The 26,944-nt window shown below is 66.6% G+C and overlaps 6 protein-coding genes across 11 annotated transcripts in view; 3 read left to right on the forward strand and 3 right to left on the reverse strand.

Moving 5' to 3' along the window:
• Positions 1 to 25: 25 nt before the first annotated feature.
• On the reverse strand, positions 26 to 20,529 carry LOC117009350 (RNA-binding protein 4B-like). 2 transcript variants are annotated; one of them, XM_033083601.2, is made up of 4 exons: positions 19,686 to 20,529; positions 2,662 to 3,083; positions 488 to 1,183; positions 26 to 403 (listed from the first exon to the last, which is right to left on the reverse strand). In XM_033083601.2, exons 2-3 carry the CDS (start codon positions 3,071 to 3,073, stop codon positions 489 to 491), a joined length of 1,107 nt encoding a protein of 368 aa, XP_032939492.1. In that variant the 5' UTR covers positions 3,074 to 3,083; positions 19,686 to 20,529; the 3' UTR covers positions 26 to 403; position 488. The 2 variants fall into 2 exon arrangements, with proteins under 2 accessions (XP_032939492.1, XP_032939491.1); XM_033083600.2 differs by lacking the exon at positions 19,686 to 20,529 and adding an exon at positions 3,575 to 3,656.
• On the forward strand, positions 3,292 to 7,896 carry LOC117009249. The gene is made up of 4 exons (XM_033083484.1): positions 3,292 to 3,536; positions 3,674 to 5,154; positions 6,724 to 7,094; positions 7,855 to 7,896. Exons 1-4 carry the CDS (start codon positions 3,292 to 3,294, stop codon positions 7,894 to 7,896), a joined length of 2,139 nt encoding a protein of 712 aa, XP_032939375.1.
• Positions 7,748 to 10,509, forward strand: CCS (copper chaperone for superoxide dismutase). Its single transcript, XM_033083608.2, has 8 exons — positions 7,748 to 7,966; positions 8,458 to 8,530; positions 8,614 to 8,751; positions 9,254 to 9,434; positions 9,527 to 9,587; positions 9,828 to 9,905; positions 10,139 to 10,242; positions 10,315 to 10,509. Exons 1-8 carry the CDS (start codon positions 7,931 to 7,933, stop codon positions 10,469 to 10,471), a joined length of 828 nt encoding a protein of 275 aa, XP_032939499.1. The 5' UTR covers positions 7,748 to 7,930; the 3' UTR covers positions 10,472 to 10,509.
• Positions 10,761 to 15,698, forward strand: RBM14 (RNA binding motif protein 14). 2 transcript variants are annotated; one of them, XM_033083577.2, is made up of 2 exons: positions 10,761 to 11,187; positions 15,182 to 15,698. In XM_033083577.2, the coding sequence occupies exons 1-2, from the start codon at positions 10,842 to 10,844 to the stop codon at positions 15,229 to 15,231; spliced, it is 396 nt and encodes a 131-aa protein (XP_032939468.1). In that variant the 5' UTR covers positions 10,761 to 10,841; the 3' UTR covers positions 15,232 to 15,698. The 2 variants fall into 2 exon arrangements, with proteins under 2 accessions (XP_032939468.1, XP_032939467.1); XM_033083576.2 differs by lacking the exon at positions 10,761 to 11,187 and adding an exon at positions 11,234 to 14,838.
• LOC117009349 (RNA-binding protein 4B-like) lies at positions 16,580 to 20,919 on the reverse strand. 4 transcript variants are annotated; one of them, XM_033083595.2, is made up of 4 exons: positions 20,852 to 20,919; positions 19,264 to 19,685; positions 17,518 to 18,219; positions 16,580 to 17,088 (listed from the first exon to the last, which is right to left on the reverse strand). In XM_033083595.2, exons 2-3 carry the CDS (start codon positions 19,673 to 19,675, stop codon positions 17,525 to 17,527), a joined length of 1,107 nt encoding a protein of 368 aa, XP_032939486.1. In that variant the 5' UTR covers positions 19,676 to 19,685; positions 20,852 to 20,919; the 3' UTR covers positions 16,580 to 17,088; positions 17,518 to 17,524. The 4 variants fall into 4 exon arrangements, with proteins under 4 accessions (XP_032939486.1, XP_032939485.1, XP_032939490.1 ...); XM_033083594.2 differs by having other exon boundaries at positions 20,825 to 20,895; XM_033083599.2 differs by lacking the exon at positions 17,518 to 18,219 and adding an exon at positions 18,896 to 18,982 and having other exon boundaries at positions 20,825 to 20,895.
• LOC117009250 (spectrin beta chain, non-erythrocytic 2-like) overlaps positions 20,356 to 26,944 on the reverse strand; it is a 42,458-nt gene continuing 35,869 nt past the window's right edge. The window contains exons 30-38 of the mRNA XM_033083485.1: positions 26,151 to 26,347; positions 25,289 to 25,449; positions 25,052 to 25,127; positions 24,816 to 24,964; positions 23,491 to 23,664; positions 22,535 to 22,577; positions 22,401 to 22,444; positions 22,094 to 22,281; positions 20,356 to 20,360 (exon numbers count right to left, since the gene is read on the reverse strand). Coding sequence (XP_032939376.1) covers positions 20,356 to 20,360; positions 22,094 to 22,281; positions 22,401 to 22,444; positions 22,535 to 22,577; positions 23,491 to 23,664; positions 24,816 to 24,964; positions 25,052 to 25,127; positions 25,289 to 25,449; positions 26,151 to 26,347 — 1,037 coding nt within the window. The remainder of the gene's footprint in view (positions 20,361 to 22,093; positions 22,282 to 22,400; positions 22,445 to 22,534; positions 22,578 to 23,490; positions 23,665 to 24,815; positions 24,965 to 25,051; positions 25,128 to 25,288; positions 25,450 to 26,150; positions 26,348 to 26,944) is intronic.

Here is a 26,944-nt window from a genome sequence, read left to right on the forward strand (position 1 = left end):
TTATTTTGCTGGAAAAGGGGCGGGTGGGGTCGGGGGTGACCCCGCCCGGGCAGGAGGGCGGGGGGGACTCTGGGGAAGCTCCGTACAAAAAGAGGGGGCTCAGGCAGGGGGGACACGGCTCCATCCGAGGCCGCCGCACCTGGAAGAGAGCAGAGAGGTGAGGGGAGGTGGGGGACACTCGGGGACACCCGGGGACACTCGGGGACACCCGGCCACGGGGACACGCGGGCGCTGGGACGCGGCGGCTCCGGCGGCTCCGGCGGGGACGGGGGTCCCGGTGACGGGGAGGGGACGCGGCGGCGGCGGCGACAACCCGGGGCACGTCTGACCTGACGCGGCGGCGGCATCGGGTGCTGCGGAGCCACGGGCGCGGCGGCGAGTCCCGGGGGGATCCGTGGCGATCCTGTGGGGGGGGTTCAAACGCCGTTACCGGGTGCTGGCAGCGCGGAGACGCCCGGGCCGAGCTCCCGGCGCTCCCGACGCTCACCTCAAAAGGCGGAGTATCGCGCCCGCTCCCCGTAGAGATCCCGCCCGAAGCGCTGCATGTCGTAGAGGGACGCCCGGGCCACCGAGGAGACGGGCGACAGCTGCCCACGCTCGTACGTGTACGCCTCTCCGACGGTGCCGACCGCGGCGGCCGCGCGGCGCAGGGGGCTCCTGTCCCGGGTGTAATACGTGGAGGACGCGGCGGCGGCCGCGGCGGTGGCGGCAGCGGCGGCGACGGCGGCCGCCGCGCCCGGGGTGGGCAGCAGCGCTCGGTCGTACGCGTCTAAGGTGGTGGGGATGCGGCCGGCCATGGCCGTGGTGGCGGCCATGGCCGAGGACTGGACCTGGGAGTACTGGGCGTACTGGGAGTACTGGGCCATGGTCTGCTCCGCGTAGGCGTCGTACGCCGAGGCCGTGGCGTAGGAGCGGACGCGGTAGCGCTTGTAGTAGTCGGCCATCCCGCCGTAGGCCTCATCGTAATACACGGTCTCCCCATAGCCCGCGGTGTAGGGAGTGCGCACGGCTCCGTACTGCTCGTTATAGGCCTCGGCAAAGTCCGCCACTTGCCCCGGGCGATCGACCGGGCACTCCTTAGACCAGTGCCCCTCCTTCCCGCAGCGGTAGCAGCCGCTCTTGTCTCCCATCCCGGGCGCCGTCCGCAGCCGGCTGGTGGACAGCTGCACGCGCATCCGCTTGCCTTGGGGACAGGGAGACGCGGCGTCACCCCTCGGCACCGCGCCCAGCCCGCCCCCAGAGCCTCGGGCACGAGGCCATGGGGTCCTTCTGATTCACCCTGACACGGACACCAGGCCATGGGACCCTCCTGATTCACCCTGACATGGATATCGGGCCATGGGATCCTCCTGATTCACCCTGACATGGACACCAGGCCATGGGATCCTCCTGATTCACCCTGACACGGACACAAGGCCATGGGACCCTCCTGATTCACCCTGACATGGACACGAGGCCATGGTAGGATCCTCCTGATTCACCCTGACACGGACACGAGGCCATGGGATCCCTCACAGTTGATTCCAGCATTGGCTCAAGGCCACGGTGTTGCCGAGCCGCACTCAACACCGACACCAGGCCACAGAGCCACCCCCTGCTCTGGCACTGCGGGGTCACACAGGGCTGGCACTGCAGTGCAGGGTTCTCAAGGACCCTCCCTGGCATTGGGACTCCTCAGTGTCACCCTGGCATCACTGGGGGCCACCAGAATGACTCCAGCACTGCGGGGATCCACAGAGCCGGTGCCAAGGGGTCTCCCAGAAGTGTCCCTGGCACTGGCACCACCCCTTGGGGACCCCCAGAGTCACCCCCAGCACTGTGGGATGCTCCCACAACAAGGGACCTGTGGGCCAGCCAGGTGAGGGACACTTGGGGACATGGCAGGAGGTGACAACCCCCAGACCTTCCTGTGCACAGACTGAGGAGAGAAAAGCCCAAGGGCTCCTTTGTTTGGGGGTCCGTATCAGAGGCACAAACTGCAGCCATTCTTTTGTTGTTTAGGTCTTTAATTATTGCACCAAGGATCAGGACATCTGAGACTGTGGTGGCCAACCTGGGCCACACATGGAGGTCCTTGGGACCCCCCAGAAACGGCACCACAGCGCAGGAACCACGCCAGCAGTGCCACCACGGGACCCCCAAGAGATGGCACTGGCCCAGGAGACCCCTGTGAGCCACCCTTGTCACTGTGGGACCCCTGAGAGCCACCTCTGGTACTGCTGATGGCAGGGGGTGACAGCCCCCCACAGACAAGGGGGGTCCCTACGGTTCCAGGTAGGACTTTGGGACACCAGGAGGCAATGGGACACAGCGCTGGCTCCCAGCCCCATTTTCCCCCAGAATTCCAGGAGCAAAGGGACAGCACTGAGGTGGCCAAAGGAGCAGAACTCAATCTCAACCAAGCAGCTCGGGGCAGATCCTCCAGAATTCTACAAACCTGCGCTGTGGAGCCACCGCGGCGCCGTCAGCCCTGACACCGGATGAGGCACAGGGACAGCACTTGGCACCATCCCCAAAGCCAAATTCCGACACTCCAGGATGAGAACAGGCCCCAAACGCAGCACCAACCACAGAATGAGGCCAGAATCGACCAAGATTCTCCCAGATGAGAACCTCCCCGCGCCACCTCCCAGCCTGGCGCTCCCTGAGCCCGCGCCTCACCTTGGAACTCGGTGTTGTCCAGCCCCCGGATGGCCTCCACGGCATCCTCGGCCCGCTCCATGTGCACGAAGGCGTAGTCCTTGACGATGTCACATTCGATGACCGGGCCGTACTCCTCGAATTTGGCGCGCAGCTCTAGGTTGGTGCAGGTGGGGCTGATGTTGCCCACGTGCAGCTTGGTGGAGGCTTTGCTCTTGTTCTTGCTGGCCTCCACATTGATGCAGACGCCGTGCAGCTTGTGGTGGTGCAGGTTGCGGATGGCGTCCTCGGCCGCTGTCTTGTCCTCGATGTGCACGAAGCCGTAGTTCTTGATGATGTCGCACTCCAGCACCTTCCCGTACTGCTCGAACAGGGAGCGGATCTCCTGCTCCGTCGCCTCCCGCGGCAGGTTCCCGATGAACAGCTTCACCATCGCGACCCGCCTGTGGGAGAGAAAGGGGGGGGCTCGCTGAGACCCTCCCCACAGCACCCCCGGCCCCGCTGTGGGGTTGGAGACTGAAGGGGATGAGAAAGGTTCCCCTCACTTTTTATTGATCCTCCTTTGGCTGATTCCCTATGGGACCCCCCCGCTCAGGGTCTGGCACCCTGGAGAGCCCCTCAGGAGAGACCCCCGGGCCCGGGCTCCTCACAATGAGCCGGGGAAACCTTCAGGGCACGTTCCGAGTGAAGTCTTTTCCTCGGTTGTGCTCCCTGAGCCCCCAGGCCATGGAGGGGGACCCAGGTCTCCCTCAGACCTCACCCCGCCCCGGTCCCGAGTCTGAGCCTCCTCCTACGCCTCTTCCCGAGGCCGCGGGATCCCGTCCCGCCCTCCCTCACAGACAGCAGCGCTCCAGCTCGGCCCCAGCTCCCTCCCCGCTCCTCCTCGCGCCCTCCTGGTGCCATCCGTGTCCCCCCGGGTCCCCTCAAGTCTCACCGCGTCCCCCCCTCGCCCCGGCACTCGATGACGGCAATAAAATGGCGGTGGCCGCCTCACGCTGGGCCACGCCCACCGCGCGCGCTGATTGGCCGACAGCCGCGAAACACTGAAATGCGATTGGTCGAGGCGCAGCGAGGCCCCGCCCAGCGGCGCCCGGATAGCGTCAGGCACAAAGCGATGCAGCAGCGGCGCGCCGGAAGTGAGGGAGGAGGCGGAGCCTACGAGGAATGTGACGGCAGCGTCGGCCAATCAGAGCGCGGGGAAGGGGCGTGGCCTGGCGGTGCCGCGGAGCCGGGAGGGTCAGAGAGGGAGCCGGGACAAACCGGGACAGAACGGGACCAAACGGGACCGAACGGGACAAACCGGGACCGACGGGACCAACCGGGACCTACGGGAGAAACCGGGACCGACAGGACAAACCGGGACCGGCGGGAACAGGGACAGGAACCGGGACAGGGACAGACCGCCCTCACCGGCATCAATCTGGACAGGAACAGCGAGTGACCGTTCTCACCGGGGTGTCACGGCCACCGGGACCACCGGGCCTGGCCCCGTCCCTCCAGCATTAGCCACACTCCGGTTTTGTTTGCCACGCTCCTTTCCCCGCTGGCCCCGCCGCTCCATGTCCCACGCGGTGCTGCTGCTGCGGCGGCTCCGGGAGCGGCGCCGGCACCGGAACCGGGACAGCGGTGAGGAACAGGACTGGGGCGGGGACCAGCACGGGGTTCGGGATCAGGACCTTGACAGAGATCAGCACCGGGACCGGCACCGTGCGCGCCATCAGAACCTTGACGAGGACCGAGATCATCCCCGGCACCGGGATGAAAACCACGAACGGGACCGCGCTCAGGGCTGGGCTCAGGACCAGCACCACAGCCCGGATCTCCCAGCCAGGATCTCCCTCCCCGCGCCCTCGGCTGCTCCCCCATCCCCATCCCCGAGCCCCCGCCGCGGCCGCCGCCGCCGCCCGTACCCGGCGCAGCGCATTTACCGGGTGCGCTGCTCGTTCCTGGAGCTGAGCGAGGAGCAGGCGCTGCGGCGCTGCCGCCTGGACCGAGCGGCCATCGCGGCGCTGTGCCGGGAGCTCGGTGCCGACCTGCAGAGCCTCACCGGCCGCAGCCACGCGCTGCCCGTGGCCGTCAAAGTCACCTCGGCCTTGGCCTTCCTGGCCTCGGGCTCCTTCCAGACGGCATCGCGCCTCAGCACCGGCATCAGCCAGTCTGCCATGTCCAACTGCCTGGCGCAGTTCCTGGCAGCGCTGCAGAGACGGGCTCCGCGTTACATCGCCTTCCCCCCGCCGCCCGCGCCCCCCGGGGACCCCCCGGCGCTGCCCGGGGTGCTGGGGCTGGTGGGTGCCATGCACGTGGCGCTGAGGGCACCGGCTGACAACGAGCCCCTGTTCCGGAACGCCGCCAACTTCCACTCCATCAACATGCAGGTGGTGTGCGACCGCCACGGCGCCATCACCAACGTGGTGGCCAAATTCCCCGGCTCGTGTGCCAACGCCACCGTCCTGGAGAACTCGGCCCTGGCACGTCTGATGGAGGGCAGCAGGATGGAGGGGGTCTGGCTGTTGGGTGAGGGAGGTTTGGGGGCTCCTGGGTGGTTTGGGGGGTCCCAGATGGGTGAGAGTGGCAGGGAATTCGACCCTGGTGTGGCTCATGGAGGGCATGAGGATGGAGCGGGTTTGGCTGCTGGGTGAGGGGGATTTGAGGGGGTCTTTGGGGTGTTGCAGGGTGGGCGCAATTCCAGAGATCTCTGATGGAAGGATAGACTCTGGCTGCTGGGTGAGGGAGGTTTGAGGGTTCCTGGGTGGTTTTGGGGGTCCCAGATTGGTGAGAGTGCCAGGGAATTCAACCCTGGTGTGGCTCATGGAGGGCAGCAGGATGGAGCGGGTTTGGCTGCTGGGTGAGGGAGGTTTGGGGGCTCCTGGGTGGTTTTGGGGGGTCCCAGATGGATGAGAGTGCCAGGGAATTTGACCCTGGTGTGGCTCATGGAGGGCACCAGGATGGAGGGGGTCTGGCTGCTGGGTGAGGGAGGTTTGGGGGCTCCTGGGTGGTTTTGGGGGGTCCCAGATGGGTGAAAGTGCCAGGGAATTCGACCCTGGTGTGGCTCATGGAGAGCACCAGGATGGAGGGGGTCTGGCTGTTGGGTGAGAGGGATTTGAGGGGGTCTTTGGGGTGTTGCAGGGTGGGCGCAATTCCAGAGATCTCTGATGGAAGGATAGACTCTGGCTGCTGGGTGAGGGAGGTTTGAGGGTTCCTGGGTGGTTTTGGGGGTCCCAGATTGGTGAGAGTGCCAGGGAATTCAACCCTGGTGTGGCTCATGGAGGGCACCAGGATGCGAGCGGGTTTGGCTGCTGGGTGAGGGAGGTTTGGGGGCTCCTGGGTGGTTTTGGGGGGTCCCAGATGGATGAAAGTGCCAGGGATTTTGACCCTGGTGTGGCTCACGGAGAACAGCAGGATGGAGGGGGTCTGGCTGCTGGGTGAGGGGGATTTGAGGGCTCCTGGATGGTTTTGTGGGGTCCCAGATTAGTGAGAGTGGCAGGGAATTTGACCTTGGTGTGGCTCATGGAGGGCACCAGGATGGAGCAGGTTTGGCTGCTGGGTGAGGGAGGTTTGGGGGCTCCTGGGTGGTTTTGGGGGGTCCCAGATGGGTGAAAGTGCCAGGGAATTCGACCTTGGTGTGGCTCATGGAGAGCACCAGGATGGAGGGGGTCTGGCTGCTGGGTGAGGGAGGTTTGGGGGCTCCTGGGTGGTTTTGGGGGGTCCCAGATGGGTGAGAGTGCCAGGGATTTTGACCCTGGTGTGGCTCATGGAGAACAGCAGGATGGAGGGGGTCTGGCTGCTGGGTGAGGGGGATTTTAGGGTTCCTGAGTGGTTTGAGGGGTCCCAGATTGGTGAGAATGCCAGGGAATTCAACCCTGGTGTGGCTCATGGAGGGCACGAGGATGGAGTGGGTCTAGCTGTTGGGTGAGGGGGTCCTGGGGATCAGGGGGGGTCCCTACACCCCAATCCCATCCCCCCCGAAGGGGACAGCATGTACCTGCTGAAGGCTGGGGTTAACCTGTGGGTCTGGGGGTGCCCCTGGTGCTCTGGGGGTGGCTCAGGGGTGCCCCCCTGACCCCTCCAACCCTTTCCCCGCAGGTGACCGCACGTACCCGCTGAAGCCGTGGCTGCTGACGCCGATCTCGGGCCCGCGGGGAGCGGCCGAGCTGCGCTACAACGCGCTGCACTCGCGGACCCTCGACCCCCTGCGCCGCACCCTGGGGCTGCTGCGCCACCGCTTCCGCTGCCTGGCGGGCGGGGGGCTGCAGTACAGCCCCCCCAAGGTCTGCCAGATCTTCCTGGCCTGCTGCATCCTGCACAACATTGCCCTGCGCCGCCGCGTCCCCCTCGAGCCCCCCGAGGGGCTCCCGCCCGCCCCCGGCCACCCCGAGCCTCCCCCGCAGCCGCCGCCGCCCCCCGGGCCGGGGTCTCGGGAGGGGCGGGCGGTGAGGGCCAGGGTGGTGCAGCAGGTCAGGGAGGGGCTGGGGTGAGGGTTTGGGGGGTTTTGGGGGTGCTGAACCCTGATTTGGGGGTGCTGAGTCTTCTGGGGGGCCCTGACCCCCTGATTCAGGGGGGCTTTGAGTCCGTGGGGGGGTGCTGAACCCTGATTTGGGGGGGTGCTGAGTCTTCTGGGGGGTCCTGACCCCTGATTCCTGGGGGGGCCGGGGCCCTTAGGGGGGCTGATGTGTGGTTTTGGGGTGCTCTGAGCCTCTAGAGGGGCTCTAACCCGTGGTAGGTGGGTCCATCACTCTGGAGGGTGTCCTATTTCCACCCCCATGGTCCCCAGGTTTGGTCCCTTAACTGTGTCCGTACTCGTTTTGGGCCAAATAAACGTTTTTTTTCCAACTCTTTATTGCTTCATAGCATTTGGGGGAGGGGGTCGGGGGTAAGTGCTAGTCACCTTGGGATCCTCACCCTGAGGATTTTGGGGATCCTTGCAGTGTCCCCATTGGCGGAATGAGCCCCCTGACACCTGCAGCCCCCCATCCCCTCACGGGAAAACAAAATTTCCCCCCCCGGTCCCCCCCAAAACCCCACAGCATCCCACAGAGCCCTCTCCTTCCCCACTGCCGCGTTCCCAAAACCCCTCTAATCCACCAAAATCCGTCCGGAAACCCCAAATCCCCCCAAGCCCTAAAATTCCCTCGTCGGGCCCGTTTTAGACGCCGCACCGTTGCTATGACGACAAGACACCGGAAGTAGCGCTACCGCGAAACCCTTCCCCCGCAGTATCCGGTCCCGCGCCAGAACGGGTCCGTCACGCCGCAGTGACGCGGGAGCAGTTCCGGGGTCGGAGTCCGCGGCCATGGCGTCGCCGGAGGCCGCCGGGAGCAGCTGCCGGGTCGGGACCCCCGGGACGGGACCGGGGGGCGCGGAGGGGCTCGGGGATTCGGGGAAGGGAGGACGGAGGGGCTCGGGGAACGGATGGCGGGGGGTTTGAGGGTGAAACTTTCTGTTTATGGGAGATCTGGGGGTGGAAAATCCCTTTCACGGCGCTTTTAGGGGTGCGGGAGCCTTCGCAGGAGGGGTTTGGGGGTTCAGGGCCGCATGAGAAGCATTTTTGGGGGTGCAGAACCCCCTCGCAGGGTGGGGTTGGGGGTTCAGAGCCACAGGAACAAGATTTGGGGTGCAGGGTCCCTTCCACAGCACTTTCAGGACCCTTCCCCGGGCAGCTCGGCGAGTTCAGGGCTCCCTTTCCGTGCAGTTTTGGGGCGCTGCCTCCCTTCTTACCCCCCATTTTTGAGGTGCTGACACTCTCCCCCTCATTTTTTGGACTGTTTTCTTCCTTTTTCCCCCAGTTTTGGGGTGCTAACCCCCCCGTTTCTCCCGCAGCTGGAGTTCGCGGTGCAGATGAGCTGTCACGGCTGTGCCGATGCCGTGCGGGCAGCGCTGGACGCGGCTCCCGGTGAGACCCCCGATCCTCCCCTAACCCGGGGAACCCCTCCAGGGTTTTGGGGGACCCCCGACACCCCCTGTGTGCCCCCCCAGACGTGAAGCTGTTGGAGCTGCGGCCCCAGGAGCAGTCGGTGCTGGTGGAGACCACGGCAGCGGCAGAGAGAGTGCGGGAGCTGCTGGAGAATTCGGGGTGCAGGGCCGTGCTCAAGGGAATGGGGGGCTCCTCCGAGGGTCAGTGAGGTTTGGAAGGGTTTTGGGGGGGTCCTGTAAGGGTTTTGGGGGGGTCCTGAGGGGGTTTGGGATGTCCCAGTGGGGTTTGGGTACTGCTGTGTCCCACCACCCGCAGGGTTTTGGGGGTGCAGTGTTGTGCTCAAGGGTTTGGGGGGCTCCTCTGAGGGTCAGAGGGGCTTGGAGGGGATTTTGGGGGGTCCTGGAAGGGTTTGGGTGGGGTCACAGAAGTATTTTGGGGTTTGGGAGGGTTATAGTGGGGTTTTGGGGGGTCACAGTGGGGTTTGGGAGATCCTGGGGAGGGTTTGGGGGGTCACAGTGGGTTTGGGTGGTCCCGTGGGGGGGTCACAGAGGGGTTTTAGGGGAGTCCTGGGGGATTTGTGTGTTTTGCTGTCCCTGGGTGGGGTTTAGGCTCAGTTTTGGGGGGAAGTTTTGGGTTCCCTGAGGTTGTTTCTGTGCCGGGGAGGTTTTGGGGGTGCCGGATCCTGACGTGTCCCCCCCTCAGCTCCCCCCGGGGGGGCGGCGGTGGCGGCGCTGGGGGGTCCCGGGGGGGTTCGGGGGCTGGTCCGGTTCCTGCAGCTCTCCCCCGGCCGCTGCCTCGTGGACGGGGCCGTGTCTGGGCTCCCCCCCGGCCCCCACGGGCTCCACATCCACGAATTTGGGGACCTCTCGGACTCGTGTAACAGGTGAGAGGGGTGGGGAGGGACTGTGGGGGGGTTGAGTGGGTGGGGACCCCCAATTTCACCCCCCCTTAACCAACCCCCCCTCCCCAAAACAGCTGCGGGGGCCACTTCAACCCCGACGGGGAGACCCACGGGGGACCCCAGGACCAGCACAGGGTGAGCTGGGGGTGGGGGAGGAATTTGGGGGGGTTCTGGAGGGTTTGGGGGGGTCTTGGAGGGGTCTCTGTGGGATTTTTGGAGGTTTTTGTGGGGCAATGATGGGTTTGGGGGAGGGATTTGGGGAGTGTCTGGAGGTTTTGGGGGGTCTCTGTGGTGTCCAGGGGGTTTCTGTGGGGTTGGGGAGAGCTCTGTGAGTTTTGGGGGGGTTCCTGATCCCCCTCTTTGCCCCCTCCCCAGCACGCCGGGGACTTGGGGAACATCTGGGCGGACTCTGAGGGCCGAGCGCGGTTCAGAATTGAGGACACGCGGCTGAAGGTGGGAATTGGGGTCTGGGGGCGGTCCTGGGGGGTCACCCCCGGTCTGGGGGGGGGTCCTGGGGGGGTCACACCCGGTCTGGGGGGGGGTCCTGAGGGGTCACCCCCATCCCAGAGCTGCACCCCACAGCCAGGAGGGTCCAGGCTGTGCCCCCTGACCAGGGGAGGGTCTGTCCCCATAACTGTAGGGGGCTCTCTGTGGGGTTCTGACCCCCACAACTCCCCCCTCCTCAGGTCTGGGACATCATCGGCCGCTCCGTGGTGGTGGCCGAGGGCGAGGACGATCTGGGCCGGGGGTCACACCCGCTGTCCCGTGTCACCGGCAACTCGGGGCCAGGGTGAGCACTGAGGGGTTTTTTTGGGGCGGGATCTTTGTGGGGTTACCCCCCCTGACCCTCCCGTGTCTCCAGGCTGGCCTGTGGCGTGGTGGCCCGTGCGGCCGGGCTCTTCCAGAACCCCAAACGCGTCTGTTCCTGCGACGGCGTCACCCTCTGGGAGGAGCGCGACCGCAGCCATGGGACCATCCCGGGGACTCCCGCCATGGAGACCCCCAGCCCCCACCTCTAGGAGCCCCCCGGGACCGAATAAACGCCCCTCGCTCTGCAGCCGCTGTGGGTCTGGGCGGGGGGGGGGCGCGATCCCCGAAGTGCTGCGGCTCCTTTAAATGGGGGCGTGGTCACAGCGGAACGGTGATAAAGGGGCGTGGTTTAACACGAGATGGGCGGGGCTAATACGGCGCGAGATTAGAGGGCGGAGCCCGCGCGCGGGCGGTGCGCACGGCACGCAGGCGCACTGAGGGAGGGCGGTGCGCACGGCACGCAGGCGCGCTGCGCACGGCACCGCCCCCGCCGCCCTCAGGAACCGCCGCCATTTTGGAGCCGCCGCGGCCGCTGCTGGTTCTGTCCCCGCTGCGCTCCCCCCATTGATCCCCGCCGCGATGCGCCCTGGCATCAAACTCTTCGTGGGCAATGTCCCCGAAGAGGCGACGGCGGAGGAGTTGAGCGAGCTGTTCGCCGGCGTTGCGGGGCCGGTGCTGGGCGTCGCCCTCATGAAACAGTTCGCCTTCGTGCACCTGCGGGACGAAGCGGCGGCCGCGCGCGCCATCTCGCAGCTCAACGGGCACCAACTGCACGGCCGCCGCATCGTGGTGGAGCCATCCCGGCCGCGCCCCACCAACACCTGCAAGATCTTCGTGGGGAATGTGTCGGCCGCGTGCACGAGCGGGGAGCTGCGCTCGCTCTTCCAGCAGTACGGCCCCGTGGTGGAGTGCGACGTGGTGAAAGGTACCGGACCCGCCGCCGGGGCCGCGCGGCCCCCGCCGCCGAGCTCGGCCCGCGCCGCCGGGTGATCCGTGGCACCCGAGTTCCGTCCGACTGCGGCGTCGCCCCCCGCCCGGACCCCGGCGCGGCGGGCTGGTGGAGCGGGGGGATTCCTGCCCCGAGCGGGGCCGTGCGAGCCCGAGTGAGCTCCCGTAACCCCCCCTGCTGCCAGCCACGTCCTCCTGCATCGCCTCCGCCTGCCCCGGCCGGGGCGGTGCGGGCATGTGTGGGCGGGCCAGACCCCTTAACCCCCCCTTTGGCAACCAACCGTCTTCGATCGCCTCCCCCACGCTCAGGTGGGGCTGTGCCAGCTCCTGTGGGTGCCCCTGACCCCGTAAGTCCCCTGATAACCTTCCTCCAGCTGGCCTTGTGCTCTGCAGTCGCCTGCCCAAACCGCATTTGGGGCCATGTGAGCCCGTGTGGGCTCCCCAGCCCCCTCAATCTCCACATTATCCTTATCTCCCTCAAGTGGCCCATGTGGGCTCCTCACACTCCTGAACACCCCCGTAACTCCCTTCCTGGCAGCTTTGTTCTGTGCCATCACCACCCCCAGCCACTGGTGGGGTGACCCCCTGCCCACTGCTGCCACCTCTGTGACCAAATCACCCCCAGGCCACGGCCTGGCCTTCACAGACACGCTCGGACACAGAGCTGAGACGTGCACGGAACACACCATGAAACCCCTGAGGGGTTTGATGGCTTCACACTGGGGACCCCCAATAGAGCGTGACAGGGTCACCTCCGTCCCCCAGCTCAAGTGTCACCCGTGTCACACAAATGAATTGACAAGTGCCACTCCATTCCCTCTCCCTGCTGTCATCTCATCCCCTCTGGAGTCCCGGTGATGTCCCAGTGCCCGTGTGCCCCTGCCCACAGGAGGGGGACGTTGTTCCTCTGCTCTCTCATCCCAGTTTGCAGCCACCAGCACAGCCCAGCAGGACCTGCCCCACGTCCCCTCGGGTTTGGGGGTGCCATGGCTACCCCAGGGGGTGGCAGCAGGGCTGGGGGGTGACATGGAGGGGACATCCCCTCTTTGGGCTACCAGAGTGGAATGTGTGGATGTGGGACAGGAGCTGGGGAGTGGGATGGCAGAGGGGGTGACATGGCGCTGATGCTCAGAGGTGTGGGATGGGTTTGCTTGGCCAGTGATGCTCCCAGCACACCACACAGCCTTGGGTTGGCTGTCCCTGGTTCTGGTGCTCTCGGTGTGTGACTGCAGGGAAACACCGCGGGGTCGCTGCCCTCCTGCCCTGTGCCGGCCCCGGACCCGTCGTGCCACGGGGGTGACCCCCGACTGCCATGGGGGCATCCAGCCCCCAAACCCGCTGGGCCAAGTGCCACAGGTGGCCACCAGAGCTGCCACCAGGTCCTGCTTCCCTGCTCCTCGCTGTCCTCAGATGCCTCTGTGCTGCCGAGCCATGGTTGTGCCGCGTGGCACCGGCTCCTCGCCATGGCCAGGCACTCGTGGGGGGTGCTCAGGTTCTTCCCTCCCTCCTTCTCCCTCCTCTTCCTCTCGAAGTTCCTGTTCCCTTCTCTTTTCTGTCCCTTCTTCCTCTCCCCCTCTCTCCCCCTTTCCTCTGTCCCTGTCCCGCTCTCTGTGCTGGCGCCGGTTCTCTCAGCTTTGCTCCGCTCACTGCCAGGATGTCCCAGCTGAGCCCACGGTGCTGGCACTGCCAGCCCAGCCCGGGCCCAGGGAGGGGCTGGGAGGGGGTCACAGGAGGCAGAGCCTGGGGGGGCACAGAGGGAGCCAGGAGGGCTGGGGGAGGCTTTCAGCTGGGGGACGCCGGGTGGGCTGTGACCAAACGAGCGTGGGGCAGAGCCGATGGTGGTGGTTGCGACTTCGCTGGCGAGCGGGGCCAGCAGTGCCGTCCTGGGGCTGGCAGCGCCCGTCCTGCACCCGTCCCGCTGCCGCCGCACGGCTCGTTAGCGCTGGCTCCTGTAACGAGTTGTGTTTTCTCCCCTCACTGCTCTCTCTGCTGCTTTGTCAGACTATGCCTTTGTGCACATGGAGAACGAAGCCGATGCTAAAGTTGCCATCGAAAACCTAAATGGGAAGGAGGTGAAGGGGCGCCGGGTGAACGTGGAGCTCTCCACCAACGTGCAGAAGAAGGGCACGGGCCAGGCCCCGCCGCCCGCCCTCGGCATCGACAAGACCAAGCGCATCGGCCTCGAGTACCGCGAGAAGTTCCAGCCCAAGATCGAGGGCTTCGACCAGCAGCGCCGGGCGGCCGACGCCGCCTTTCCCTCGGCCGCGGGCGCCGGCTACGCCACCACCCCCTCCCTGTACGATTACCAGCAGCGCTTCGGCGCCAAGTACGACGCCTTCAACGCGCAGCCCCGGCCCGCCTCCCCCTCCTACTTCGGCAGGGACCGCAGCCCGCTGCGGCGCTCGCCCACCCGCGCTGGCTACGCGGCGGTGACGCTCCCCATGACGGCGCAGCCGGCCGCCTACCGCGCCCAGCCCTCGGCCTCGCTGGGGGCCACGTACCGAGCCCAGCCCTCGGCCTCCCTGGGCATGGCGTACCGCCCGCAGCCCACCACGGGCCAGGCCGCTGCGTACCGCGCGCAGCCCTCGGCCTCGCTGGGCGGCGCCTACCGCTCCCAGCCCTCGGTCGGCTCCCTGGGCGCCGCGGGCACTCAGCCCGCTGCCGCCAACTCCCTCGGCTCCTACGGTGCCCAGCCCGCCGCCGCCGCCTCGTACGGTGCGCAGCCCGCTGCCGCCAACTCCCTCAGCTCCTACGGCGTCCAGTCCGCCGCCCTGGCCTCCTCCTACGGCGCCCAGCCCGCCTCGGGCTACTCGGCCGGCTACAGCGCCCAACCCGCCATCGCCGCCTACGGCGCCCAGCCCGCTGCCGGCTCTGCCAGCTCCTACAGCACCCAGGCTGTGGCCGTGCACGTGGCGTCCTACGGCACCCAGCTGGCCGCAGGCTCCTACGGCGCCCAGCCCATGGATGGCCACGCCGGCTCCTACGGCGCCCAGCCCGGCACCGCGCTGTCCGCCGGCTACAGCGCCCAGGCCGTGGCGGTGCACGCCAGCTCTTACAGCGCCCAGGCCGTGGCCGGTCACGCTGCTGCTGCCTACCAGCCTGTGGCCGGTCACTCTGCCTCCTACGGCGCCCAGCCCGCGCTGTCAGCTTCGTACGGCGCCCAACCCGCCGTGGGCCACTCGGCCTCGTACGGCGCCCAACCCGCCGCGGGCCTGCCCGCGTCCTACGGCGGCCAGCCCGCGGCTGCCGCGCTCCCTGCCGGCTACGGCGCGCAGACAGGCTCCTCACTGGCCGCGTCCTACGGCAGCCAGGCCGCCGTTGCTGCGGCCTCCTACAAGGCACAGGCGTCCGCCCCGCTGACGGCCGCGTACCGGGCTCAGGCCTCCGGCGCCATGGCGGCCTCCTACCCGGCGCAGCAGCCGTCCTCCGCCGTGCTGGCGGCCGCGTACCGAGCCCAGCCGGGCAGCGCCTACGACGGGCCGAGCCAGCTGGGGCAGCCGGCAGGCTCCTACCTGGGCCTGGCGCAGGCCGCCGCCGCCGCACCGCCCTACGAGCGCACCCGCCTCTCCCCGCCTCGCAGCGCCGTCTACGACGACCCGTACAAAAAATCGTCCTCTCTGGCTAAAAGGTACGGTGCCGGGCGGGGCACCGACCCCCGTCCCTGCCTCCCGCCGCCGGCCGGCTCGCCGGGCTCCGGCACGCCGCTCGCGGCTTGAGCGGTGCCGTGCGGCAGCGGCGCGGCTCGCTGTCGCCCGGCGCGGTGGGCGCCATGGCTCCGCTCGTGCCGCACAGATCCTGGGGAGGGCTCGGGGCTCGGTGTGGGTGAGGGGAGGTGTTGGCACATGCCGGGGCCTCCACGGCGTCCGGTGTCTGATCCCGTCCTGCGCCGGCTTTGCCCATCGCGGTGCGCCCCCGGTGGCAGATCCGGGCGCCGTCCCCCCCTGGCTGACCCCGTATCTTTTCTTGCCCAGGTACGGCTCCGAGCGCCGTCTGTCCGAGCTGGCCGATTACCGGCGCTTAGCGGACTCGCCGCTGGCGTATCGCCGCTCGCCCACCAAGTCCCCGCTGAGCTACCGCCGCCTGCCCGACGCGCACAGCGAGTACGCCCGCTACTCGGGCGGCTACAGCGACTACATGCCCCCCGCCCGCGTCCACTCGGGCTACCAGCGCCGCCTCTGAGCCGGCCACGGCCCCGCTCGCCGCCCCGCCGGGGCACGGACGGTTTCTTTTTTTTCAGCCAATTTTTTCTGGTTTTGCTGTTTGAGATTTTTAGAAGGTTCCAGGTTACGGTTGGCAGCGGCCGCGTGGTTCATCTCCCGCCGGCGCTTGGTGCCGGTTCATAACCCGCCAACGATGGCGGCCGTGCAGACTCTTTTATACCACGAGTTTTCCCGTTTTTTGGGCGAATTCCCCGTTTCCAGCGTTGGGCCCAGCACGGTGCTGGGGTTTTTTTATGACTGTAAATAAACGCTGGGGTCTGCTCCGGTTCCCAACGCTTCCCGCCTGGTTCTTTCCCAGTCCCCAGGGTCTGTCCCACCCCTGGGGACACCTTCCAGTGCCACCATCGCCGCCCAGCCCGGTGCTGGAGCTGCTTTCCCACCACAGAGGTGGATTTGGAGGATGAGCAGTGTTTGGGGCTGGCAGCAGAAGTGCCAGACTTGGCCCTGCCATGACACCGCCGCACGGGATCCCCGGCACCGATCTGCACCAGGGCCTTGTTTTGGGTGAGAAAAGCTGGTTTTGAGGGGTGGTGTGTGCCATGCCAGGGCTGTGGGTACCACTGGCACCACCATGACTGTTCTGCAAGCACTTCCTGTCCCCGTCTCTCCTCAGGGACTGGTCACAGCCCCCACAGTGCTGGCTGTGCCACAGGGCTCATTAACCACCGCGGTAATTAGCCAGGCAGGAGGGTCTGGTGGCCACACACCGATGGCAGCGCCCACGGGTGACCACGGCACCGATCGCTGGCGAGGCAGAACTGGCAACATCCCCAGAGCCACATCCTGGGCTTAATGGCCTTAATTAACGAACACCGAACACCGAGAGGCACGAGGGCATTTGGGGACAAATGAGCCAATCTGGGGACAAAAGGAACCAGTCTGGGGACTAATTAGCCCTGGGCAGGGTAAGTGGCAGCTCCTGCTGCCCATGAGGAGGAGAGTGGGGGTTAAAGCCCCCTTGTTACCCTTGGGTGCCCCTCTGGGGGGCCCCAGGACCATTTTGGGGTGTCCCCATTTGCAGCAGCCCCTCCCAGGTGCTCTGGTCTGTGCAGGCAGGGCACAGGCAGCACCGGGGAGTCCAGAAAGTTCCGTGCCGTGATCTGAGGGGACTCGAGTGTAGAGAAAGAACCGGGGGCGGAGCCAGCGCCGTTTGTGAAAAATTTTGAGTTTTATTTTACCGGAAAGTGGGGTCGGGGGACTCTAAATCACTCGGGGGGTTCCACCCCCGCCGGCGCGGCGGCCTCCGATCAGCTACGGCGTTGGGCTAAAAACCTACCACTGGATTATCCACCCTCTTAAAAAATAAAGGAAAAAAAAAAAAAGGCAAAACGACGACTTGGGAAGAGCTCCGGGGGAGCGAGGGGGCGGCGAAGCAAAGCAAAGCTGGCGCTGGGGGACGGCTGCAGCTGCACGCTCACACCTGAGCCTGGGGTGGGGACCCAAAACTACCTGGAAAAGCAAAATCCTGCCCAGGGGGGCGGGGGAAGCTGGGGGTGAGGGGCTGAGCTAATCCTGCCCGGGCTGAGGACAAGCCGCGCGTCCGTAAGGAACGGGCCCGGGAGCGGCACGCGGCGGCGGCGGCACCCGGCGCGGCCCGAGACGCGCGGCGCCGAGTCGGTGTGCGACGGGACCCCGACGTCCAGCCGCACAAATCTTACCTGTAAGAGAAAAGAGGAGTTGGCGCAGGTGCCCCCCGGGGCCGATCCGGAACCGTGCCGAGCCCCGGCGCCCCGGGGAGCTGCGGCTTCCTGGCACCAACAGAGTCCTGACGTGGAGCGGCGGCGGGGCTTCGACCCCCGGGAGCGGGCACAGCCCGTGCGGGCAGGAGCTGCCCCAAGGCCGGGGGCTCCGCGGGAACCCCCCACCCCGTGGGGACCGTGCCGGGACGGCGCCCGGCCGAGCAGGAACGTGAATTACAGCCGTGACAGTGACACCGGCACCGCCCCGCTGGCCACAGCCAGGCTTTAACGCCCGTGGGGCCGGTCTGTGTCACCGTGACCCGTCACCCGCCTTGAGCTCGACCGGCACAACGGGGACCACCAGCAGCGGGGCCCCCCTGCGGCACCGAGAGCCGGCTACGCGCTCACCTCCGGCTCAAAAGGCGGAGTATCGCGCCCGGTCCGCGTACGGGTCCCGCCCGAAGCGCTGCATGTCGTAGAGGGACGCCCGGGCCACCGAGGAGACGGGCGACAGCTGCCCACGCTCGTACGTGTACGCCTCTCCGACGGTGCTGGCCGCGGCGGCCGTGCGGCGCAGGGGGCTCCTGTCCCGGGTGTAATACGTGGAGGACGCGGCGGCGGCCGCGGCGGTGGCGGCAGCGGCGGCGACGGCGGCCGCCGCGCCCGGGGTGGGCAGCAGCGCTCGGTCGTACGCGTCTAAGGTGGTGGGGATGCGGCCGGCCATGGCCGTGGTGGCGGCCATGGCCGAGGACTGGACCTGGGAGTACTGGGCGTACTGGGAGTACTGGGCCATGGTCTGCTCCGCGTAGGCGTCGTACGCCGAGGCCGTGGCGTAGGAGCGGACGCGGTAGCGCTTGTAGTAGTCGGCCATCCCGCCGTAGGCCTCATCGTAATACACGGTCTCCCCATAGCCCGCGGTGTAGGGAGTGCGCACGGCTCCGTACTGCTCGTTATAGGCCTCGGCAAAGTCCGCCACTTGCCCCGGGCGATCGACCGGGCACTCCTTAGACCAGTGCCCCTCCTTCCCGCAGCGGTAGCAGCCGCTCTTGTCTCCCATCCCGGGCGCCGTCCGCAGCCGGCTGGTGGACAGCTGCACGCGCATCCGCTTGCCTTGGGGAGAGACGCGAGAGGCAGGGTCAGTGCGGCCGTGCCAGGGCACCGGCGGGACGGGACGGGACCGGCTGCCACCCCCCCGGCCCTCCGCAGCCATCGGCGCGGGAGGAGCCGCCGCGGGACCGAGCGTGAGCCGCCAGATGGACGCCGGACAGCGGCTGACCGGGACGTGCTGCCACAGCCGACTGCGGCCGCTCCGGCCAGCCCGGCAAAGCCCCGGCAGCCCGGGGTCAGACCCGGCACTGCCGGCCTCGTGTGACGGCAAAGCTTCGCACCGGAAAACGCCAGAGAGGGATGCGACACCGGGAAGCGACACCGGGAAGCGCCCCGGAGCGAACAGGGCCCGGCCTGAGCGCAGCACGAGGCAAAGCCAAGCGCGGACGCGGCCGGGACAGCTCTGGGTGCAGCTGTGCCGGCCAGGCTGTGTCGCTTTTTTTTGGGGAAGGCCCGGAACGAGGGCGGCGGGAGGTGTAGACACCCGGCGGCGCCGGGAGCGCCCAGTCCGGCCCCACCGCCACGCGGGTGAAGCGCCGGACGCCGCCCTGAGCACCCGGCCGGGAGACGCGCTCGCCATCACCGCCGCCAGCGCCGCGGCTCGAGTCCGGCCGCACGGCCCCGTCGAGCGCCCGAGCGATGCCGGGCGCGGGGTCGGGCGCCTCCGTCACCCTCTTACCAGGCTGGGCAAGGCTACAAGGGCGGGCGGCAGCCTGGCGTCACCCGCTGCTCCGGCCCGGCACAGGACGTCGCCGTCGGGGTCCTCCTGCGGGGCGGCCGTGCTGGTTAATCAGAGATGGGTCAGTCCCGTCCTCCCCGGCCCAGAGCCCCCGAGCCCGAGCCCTCGCTCCGGCCACGCCGCGCGGGCGGCCCCGGGAGCAGCGGCGGGGCGGGCAAACACCGACACCAACCCCAGAGCCCCGAGGGCGCTCTACGGCCCCGCGGAGCCGGCCGTGGTCACGTCCGGGATCCACCCCGGAGCCGGGGCCGGCGGGAGCATCCGCCAGGAGCCCCGGAGCCCTCCCACCGCCTAACCCCGCGCCTCACCTTGGAACTCGGTGTTGTCCAGCCCCCGGATGGCCTCCACGGCATCCTCGGCCCGCTCCATGTGCACGAAGGCGTAGTCCTTGACGATGTCACATTCGATGACCGGGCCGTACTCCTCGAATTTGGCGCGCAGCTCTAGGTTGGTGCAGGTGGGGCTGATGTTGCCCACGTGCAGCTTGGTGGAGGCTTTGCTCTTGTTCTTGCTGGCCTCCACATTGATGCAGACGCCGTGCAGCTTGTGGTGGTGCAGGTTGCGGATGGCGTCCTCGGCCGCCGTCTTGTCCTCGATGTGCACGAAGCCGTAGTTCTTGATGATGTCGCACTCCAGCACCTTCCCGTACTGCTCGAACAGGGAGCGGATCTCCTGCTCCGTCGCCTCCCGCGGCAGGTTCCCGATGAACAGCTTCACCATCGCGACCCGCCTGTGCCGGACAGCGCCGCGGTGAGCGCCCAACGGCCCCAAAACCCCCCGAGAAACCGCTGAACCTCTGTGTGTGTGCCCGGGGCTGTGTGTGCCCCTCAAAACCCCCCAAGAAACCTCTGTGTCTGTGCCCACAAACACCCTAAATCCTCATCAAATCCCCAAACCTCTGTGTGTCCCTGGGGCTGTGCCCCCAGACACCCCAAACCCTCCTCAAACACCTCAAACATTTGGGGCTGTGCGCCACCAAAACACCAAATAAACACCCTGAATCTCTGTGTGTGCCCAGGGCTGTGCCCCCAAATCCCCTGAAAAACCCCAAATCTCTGTGTGTCCCTGGGGCTGTGCCCCCAGACACCCCAAATCCTCCTCAAATACCCCAAATCTCTGTGTGCTCGGGGCTGGCCCCCCAAACACCCCTCAAATAAAGTCCCCAAATGTCTGTGTGTGTTCCTGGGGCTGTAGCCCCAAAGACCCCAAATCTCCTCAAATAAACACCCCAAAATTCTGACCCTGCTCATTCAGGGCACAGCCCCAAACACCCCAAATCCCCTCTAAAACCCTGAACCTCACTGTGCCCTTCTGGGGCTGGGGTTGGTCACAGGGCACAGCCCCAAACACCCCAAATCCCCCCCCCAAAATAAACACCCCAAAGCTCTGCTGTGCTCCTCCTACACTGTAACCGCAAACACCCCAATAAAACACCTTAAACCTCTGACACCCCAAAAACCACCTTAAATCTCTGAAACCTCAAAATTCCAACTTAGTCCTTGGCACCCCTTTTCCTGCAGGGCAGAGCCCCCAAACACCCCAAATCTCCGTGCACCCCCCATACCCTCACGGGGCACAGCCACGCCCCGAACCCCAAAACCCCCCAGGGCTGAGACCACCGCCCCAAACCCCTCCTGTCCCCCCCGGGCCCGCGACCCCCGTCAGGCCCGAGACCCCTCAGATCTGAAACCCCCCCAAACCCCTCCCCTGCACAGGCCCGAGTCTCCCCGCCAAACCCTCGCGGATCGCATGGCCCGAGCCCTGCGGGCGCCTCAGCGGGGCCGTGGCCGGGCCTGGCCGTGTGTCCCCCCCCGGTTCCCGGTCCCGACCCCCGGTCCCGAAACCCCCCCGAGCCCCCCCCGCCCCCACCTGCCCCGTCCGCCGCGCGCTGCTCACAAAATGGCGGCGGCGTCTCCCGGCCCCGCCCCGCCTCCCGCGCGCTGATTGGCCGCCGTAGCTGTCCGTCAAACCCCGCAGCGTGAGGTCATCGCTCCGCCAGATGGCCCCGCCCACAGAGCGGCTGCAGCCAATCACGGCAGGGAGGGGGCGGGGCGAGGGGAGGAGCGGTCCATGAGGATGCGGGGGGGGTCGCGGGGCCGTCCATTGTTCGGGGGGGGGGGGGGGACGCGTCGGGCTCTGCGGGCCGTGCTGGGAGCCGTACTGGGAGCACTGGGCCCTGTGCTGGGGTCACTGGGGGTACTGGGAGCGCTGGGAATGTTGAGGGTGCTGGGGGTATTTGGAGCAGTGGGATATTGGGGGCGCTGGGGGTATTGGGAGCGCTGGCGGCACTGGAGGTACTGGGGGCATTGGGGTCTGTACTGGGAGCGCTGAGGATCGTACTGGGAGCACTGGGGTGCCATGCACTGCCCGTTGCTGAGCCCTTCTCCCAGTCTGAAAACGGCCAACACATCCCATCCCATCCCAATCCCATTTCCATCCCATCCCATTGATCCCATCCCATCCCAATCCCAATCCGATTTCTGTCCCATCCTGTCCCATCCCATCCCATCCCATCCCATCCCATCCCATCCCATCCCATCCCATCCCATTCCCATCCCATCCCATTCCCAATCCCATTCCCATTTCCATCCCATCCCATCCCATTCCCAATCCCATTCCCATCCCCTCCCATCCCATCCCAATCACAATCCCATTCCCATTTCCATTCCATCCCATCCCATTGATCCCATCCCATCCCAATCCCATTGATCCCATCCCATCCCATCCCATCCCATCCCATCCCATCCCATCCCATCCCATCCCATCCCATCCCATCCCAATCCTATTGATCCCATTGATCCCATCCCGCCCCATCGCTTCCCATTGATCCCATCCCATCCCAATCCCATTCCCATTTCCCATTTCCATCCCATCCCATTGATCCCATCCCGTCCCAATCCCATTGATCCCATCCCATCCCATCCCGTCCCATCGCTTCCCATTGATCCCATCCCATCCCAATCCCATTTCCATTTCCATCCCATTTCCATTTCCATCGCATCCCATCCCATCCCATCCCATCCCATCCCATCCCATCCTAATCCCACCCCCATCCCAATCCCACCCCTCCCAGTCCCTCCCAGTCCCTCCCAGTCCCTCCCAGTCCCTCCCACTCCCCAGCACACTCAGACCCCCCACTCTCTGTCTCAATCACTTTATTGGGGTGGGGGCTGCATGGGGACATCACCAGGACGGGGAGGGGGGGACACTCAGCCCCCCCAGGGGTCCCCCCGTCCCTCCGCCGGCCGCTGCACCCCCGAATCCTCTCTACTTGTTCTTCTTGAAGAAGCTGAAGCGTTTCTCCCTCTCCTTGGGCTCGCGGGGCCGGGGGGCTCCCTCGGCGGGGGGGGGCACCGGGGGGAGGCTCAGGGCCCGCGACATCCCCTTGGGGGGACCCCCGGGGACCCCCGAGCCCTCCCAGGGCCCCCCCGGCCCCAGCGCGGCCCCGGCAGCGGCTTCGATCCCCCGGAGCCACAGGGCCATGTCAGCCTGGGGAGGGGACATTGGGGACATTTGGGGGGGGCTGGGGACATCCAGGGGACACCGAGGGGACACCGAGGGGACAGGGGGGGGTCTCACCTCGTCCTTAGCCTGGAACAGGAATTCCTTCCCATCGCTCAGCCTGGGGGGGGTCGGGATCAGCCACGGGAGCCCCCCCAGCCCCTCATGTCCCCCTCATGTCCCCCCATTTTCCATCTTCCCCCCCATTTTTCCATGTTTCTCCCCATTTTTTTTGTTTCCCCCCATTTTTCCCCATTTCCCTGCACATCTGCCCCTTTATTCCTGCACTTTTCCTCCCTTTCCCCATTTTTTCCCATATATTTCCCCCACTTCCCACCCCATTCTCCCCCCATTTTCCTCCCCGTTTCCCCCCCATTTTCCTCTTCATTTTCCCCCATTTCCATCTCCTTCCCCTTTCCTCTCATTTCTCCTCCACTTACCCCCAATTTTCCCCCAATTTCCCCCAATTTTCCCCCAATTTTCCTCCAATTTTCCCTATTCCCCCCAATTTTCCCCCGTTCTTCCCACATTTTCCCCCATTTTTTCCCTACCTTCCCCCCATTCTTTCCCCCATTTCCCCCATTATTCCTCCAATTTTCCCCCAATTTTCCCTATTTCCCCCCAATTTTTCCCCACTTTTCCCCCATTTCCCCCCAATTTTACCCCCTTCTCCCCTCAATTTTTCGCCCATTCTACCCCCATTCTTCTCCCCTTCTTCCCTCATTATTCCCCAATTCTTCCCCCATTCTTTCCCCATTTCCCCCCATTTTTTCCCTACCTTCCCCCCAATTTTCCCTCATTCTCCTCCCAATTTTACCTCCTTCTCCCCTCAATTTTTCCCCCATTCTTCACCCAATTTCCCCCATTTTTCCCCCATTTTTCCCCTATTGTCCCTCCATTTTCCCCCCATTTTTTCATCCATTCTTTGCACATTTTCCTCCATTTTTTCCCTACCTTCCCCTCTTCTTCCCCCAATTTTTCCCCATTCTCCCCCCAATTTCCCCCCCATTTCCCCCCCATTTTTCCCCCTGTACCCCAGCCTGAAGACGTGTTTCCGTTTGCGGTAGGCGGTGGCCGGCTGGCAGCGGGCGCCGCGCAGGGGGGTGGGGGGCTCTCCGTGGTACGGGACCCCCGCCCCCGCCCCCCGCGCGTCCTTGAACACGCTCAGGGCCCCCCCCCGCAGCACGCAGTACAGGCTCTGCCAGGACCTGGGGGGCACAGGGGGGTTTGGGGGTCCCTGAGCCCTGCCAGGACCTGGAGCCGCTGCGCCTTTAAGGGAGGGGCGTGGCTTTTTAAATGGGCGTGGCCATGGCAGGGTGGGGCCGTGTGGGCGGGGCCAGGGGAGCCAAATAAGGCCGGGCGCTGTGGGTGTGTCTGAAGGGGCGTGGCCATGAAGGGGGTGTGTCCCCAGGGCGTGTCCCCAAGGCCGGACAGTGTCCCCAAGGTGTCCCCAAGGTTGGACAGTGTCCCCAAGGTGTCCCCAAGGTTGGACAGTGTCCCCAAGGTGTCCTATGGTGTCCCCAAGGTTGGACAGTGTCCCCATGGTGTCCCCAGAGTGTGTCCCCAAGGCTGGACAGTGTCTCCAAGGTGTCCAGTGGTGTCCACAAGGTGTCCCCAAGGCCGGACAGTGTCCACAAGGTGTCCCATGGTGTCCCCAAGGCCAGACAGTGTCCCCAAGGCATCCCATGGTGTCCCCATGGTGTCCAGTGGTGTCCCCATGGTGTCCCCAGGATGTCCCCAAGGTATCCCACGGTGTCCCCAAGGTGTCCCATGGTGTCCCCATGGTGTCCCCAGGATGTCCCCAAGGCCGGACAGTGTCCCCAGGGTGTCCCATGGTGTCCCCAAGGTGTCCCATGGTGTCCCCAGGATGTCCCCAAGGCTGGACAGTGTCCCCAAGGTGTCTCATGGAGTTTCAAGATGTCCCAAGGTGTCTCCAAGGTGTCCCCATGCTGTCCCCAAGGTGTCCCATGGTGTCCCCAAGGCCGGACAGTGTCCCCAAGGTGTCCCATGGTGTCCCCAAGGTGTCCCATGGTGCCCCCAGAATGTCCCCAAGGTATCCCACGGTGTCCCCAAGGTGTCCCATGGTGTCCCCATAGTGTCCCCAAGGTGTCCCCAAGGCCGGACAATGTCCCCAGGGTGTCCCATGGTGTCCCCATGGTGTCCAGTGGTGTCCCCAGGATGTCCCCAAGGCCGGACAGTGTCCCCAAGGTGTCTCATGGAGTTTCAAGATGTCCCAAGGTGTCTCCAAGGTGTCCTCATGCTGTCCCCTCGTGTCCCCATGCTGTCCCTGTGTTGTCCCATGTTGTCCCCAGGTGTCCTCACGTGTCCCCCTGCTGTCCCCAGGTGTCCCCACCCCCACCTGTTGGTGGCTCTCTTGCCGGGCGCCTCCAGCTCCTGTTTCCGGCACAGCGCCCCCTCCAGGGTCTCGGGTGGGGGGGGGGCGCGGGGGGGCAGCGTGGCCGCGACCCCCCCCGGGCCGGGCCCCCCCTCCTGCGCCCCTTTGGGGACCTGGGGAGGGGGACAGGGGTGAGGGGGGGTCCTACAGAGGGGTCCGGGGGTGTCCCCTCCCCATTTTGGGGGGGTCGGGGGGGTTACCTGGCCTGCGGCTCTGTCGGGGCGGATCCCGTTGAGGGCGGGGGGCTCCGGTGGGCGGCTCTGGGGGGTGGGGGTCCTGGGGGGGGTGGGGACACAGGGGACACCCCCTTGTCACCCCCAGAACCCCCTCTCCACATCCCAACCTCCCACCGAGGGTGTCCCCCCCAAAACCTCCCCTAACCCCGGGGGTCTCCCCCCACCCCCCCAAAATCCCCCCCCCGCCCCACCCCCCCTCACCTCTGCCCCTCCCCGCCCCCTCCCCCGTCCTGGCTCTCGGGGGTCACCCCCGGGGGGGTCCCCCCGACTTCAGCCTGGACCGGGGGGGGCTCGGGGGGCTGCAGCTTCCTCCTCGCCTCCTCCTCCTCCTCCTGGCGCCGCCGCCGCTCCTTCTCCTCCAGCTGGGGGGGTCGGGGGGGTCAGGGACACCCCAGTGACAGAGGGGGGGTCACAGGGGTCCCGTGGGGGTCACAGGGGTCCCGTGGGGTCACAGGGGCATGGAGGTGACACAGGGACCCTCAGCCCCCTCCCCAGGCTGTGTCCCCCTCCCTGTGCCGCCCTTTTCCCCTTTGTGTCCCCCCCATCTCTCCCCCAGTTTCCTCCTGTGCCCCCTCCCCATTTCCCCCACTCTCCTCTGTGTCCCCTCATCACCCCCTCCCCATTTTCCTCCCATCTCCTCCCCATTTCCTCCCTGTGCCCCCTCCCCATTTCCCCCAATCCCTCCCCATTTTCCCTGTGTCCCCATCCCAAATTTCCCCCATGTCCCCTCATGTCCCCGATGTCCCCGTTCCCCCTCCCCATTTCATGTCCCCCCCGAGTCCCCCTCCCCATTTCACGCCCCCCCTCCATGTCCCCCCCGTGTCCCCCTCCCCATTTCACGCTCCCTCATGTCCCCGATGTCCCCGTGTCCCCCTCCCCATTTCACATCCCCCCCATGTCCCCATGTCCCCCTCCCCATTTCATGTCCCCGTGTCCCCCTCCCCATTTCACATCCCCCCCCGTGTCCCCCTCCCCATTTCACGTCCCCCCGTGTCCCCCCCCGTGTTCCCCCGTGTCCCCCTCCCCATTTCAGCCCCTCCCCGTGTCCCCCCCGTGTCCCCACCGTGGTCAGGCGGCTCAGGGCAGCGAATCTCTCCTCCCAGGCTGCCGCAGCTTTTTGGAAGCTCTGGTGGCGTTTGAGGAGGGTCTCGGCCTCGGCCAGGCTGGAGCCCAGCTCGGGGGCGCGGGCCAGGGGCTCCCTGCTGGCCAGCCAGGCCTCGGCCGTGGCCGCGTCGCGCCCGAACACCAGCACCTCCAGCACTGGGGACACGGGGACAGTCACGGGGAGGGGCAGGGACACCCTGAGCCAGCCCTGAGCCACCCTCTGAGAGGGACACGGGCACAGGGACCCCCTGAGCCAGCCCTGAGCCAGCCCTGAGCCACCCTCTGAGAGAGACATGGGACACAGGGACACCCTGAGCCACCCCTGAGCCAGCCCTGAGCCAGCCCTGAGCCACCCTCTGAGAGGGACACGGGCACAGGGACACCCTGAGCCAGCCCTGAGCCACCCTCTGAGAGGGACACGGGCACAGGGACACCCTGAGCCAGCCCTGAGCCAGCCTCTGAGAGGGACAGGGGACACAGGGACACCCTGAGCCACCCCTGAGCCAGCCCTGAGCCACCCCCTGAGAAGGACAAAGGCACAGGGACACCCTGAGCCAGCCCTGAGCCAGCCCTGAGCCATCCTTTGAGAGGGACACGGACACAGGGACACCCTGAGCCACCCCTGAGCCAGCCCTGAGCCCCCACTTTGAGAGGGACAGGGACACAGGGACACCTCTGTGCCACCCCTGAGCCAGCCCTGAGCCAGCTCTGAGCCACCCTCTGAGAGGGACAGGGACACAGGGACACCTTGAG

The sequence above is a fragment of the Catharus ustulatus genome, chromosome 32 (assembly GCF_009819885.2).
Source record: "Catharus ustulatus isolate bCatUst1 chromosome 32, bCatUst1.pri.v2, whole genome shotgun sequence".
In the NCBI taxonomy this organism is placed as follows: Eukaryota; Metazoa; Chordata; class Aves; order Passeriformes; family Turdidae; genus Catharus; species Catharus ustulatus.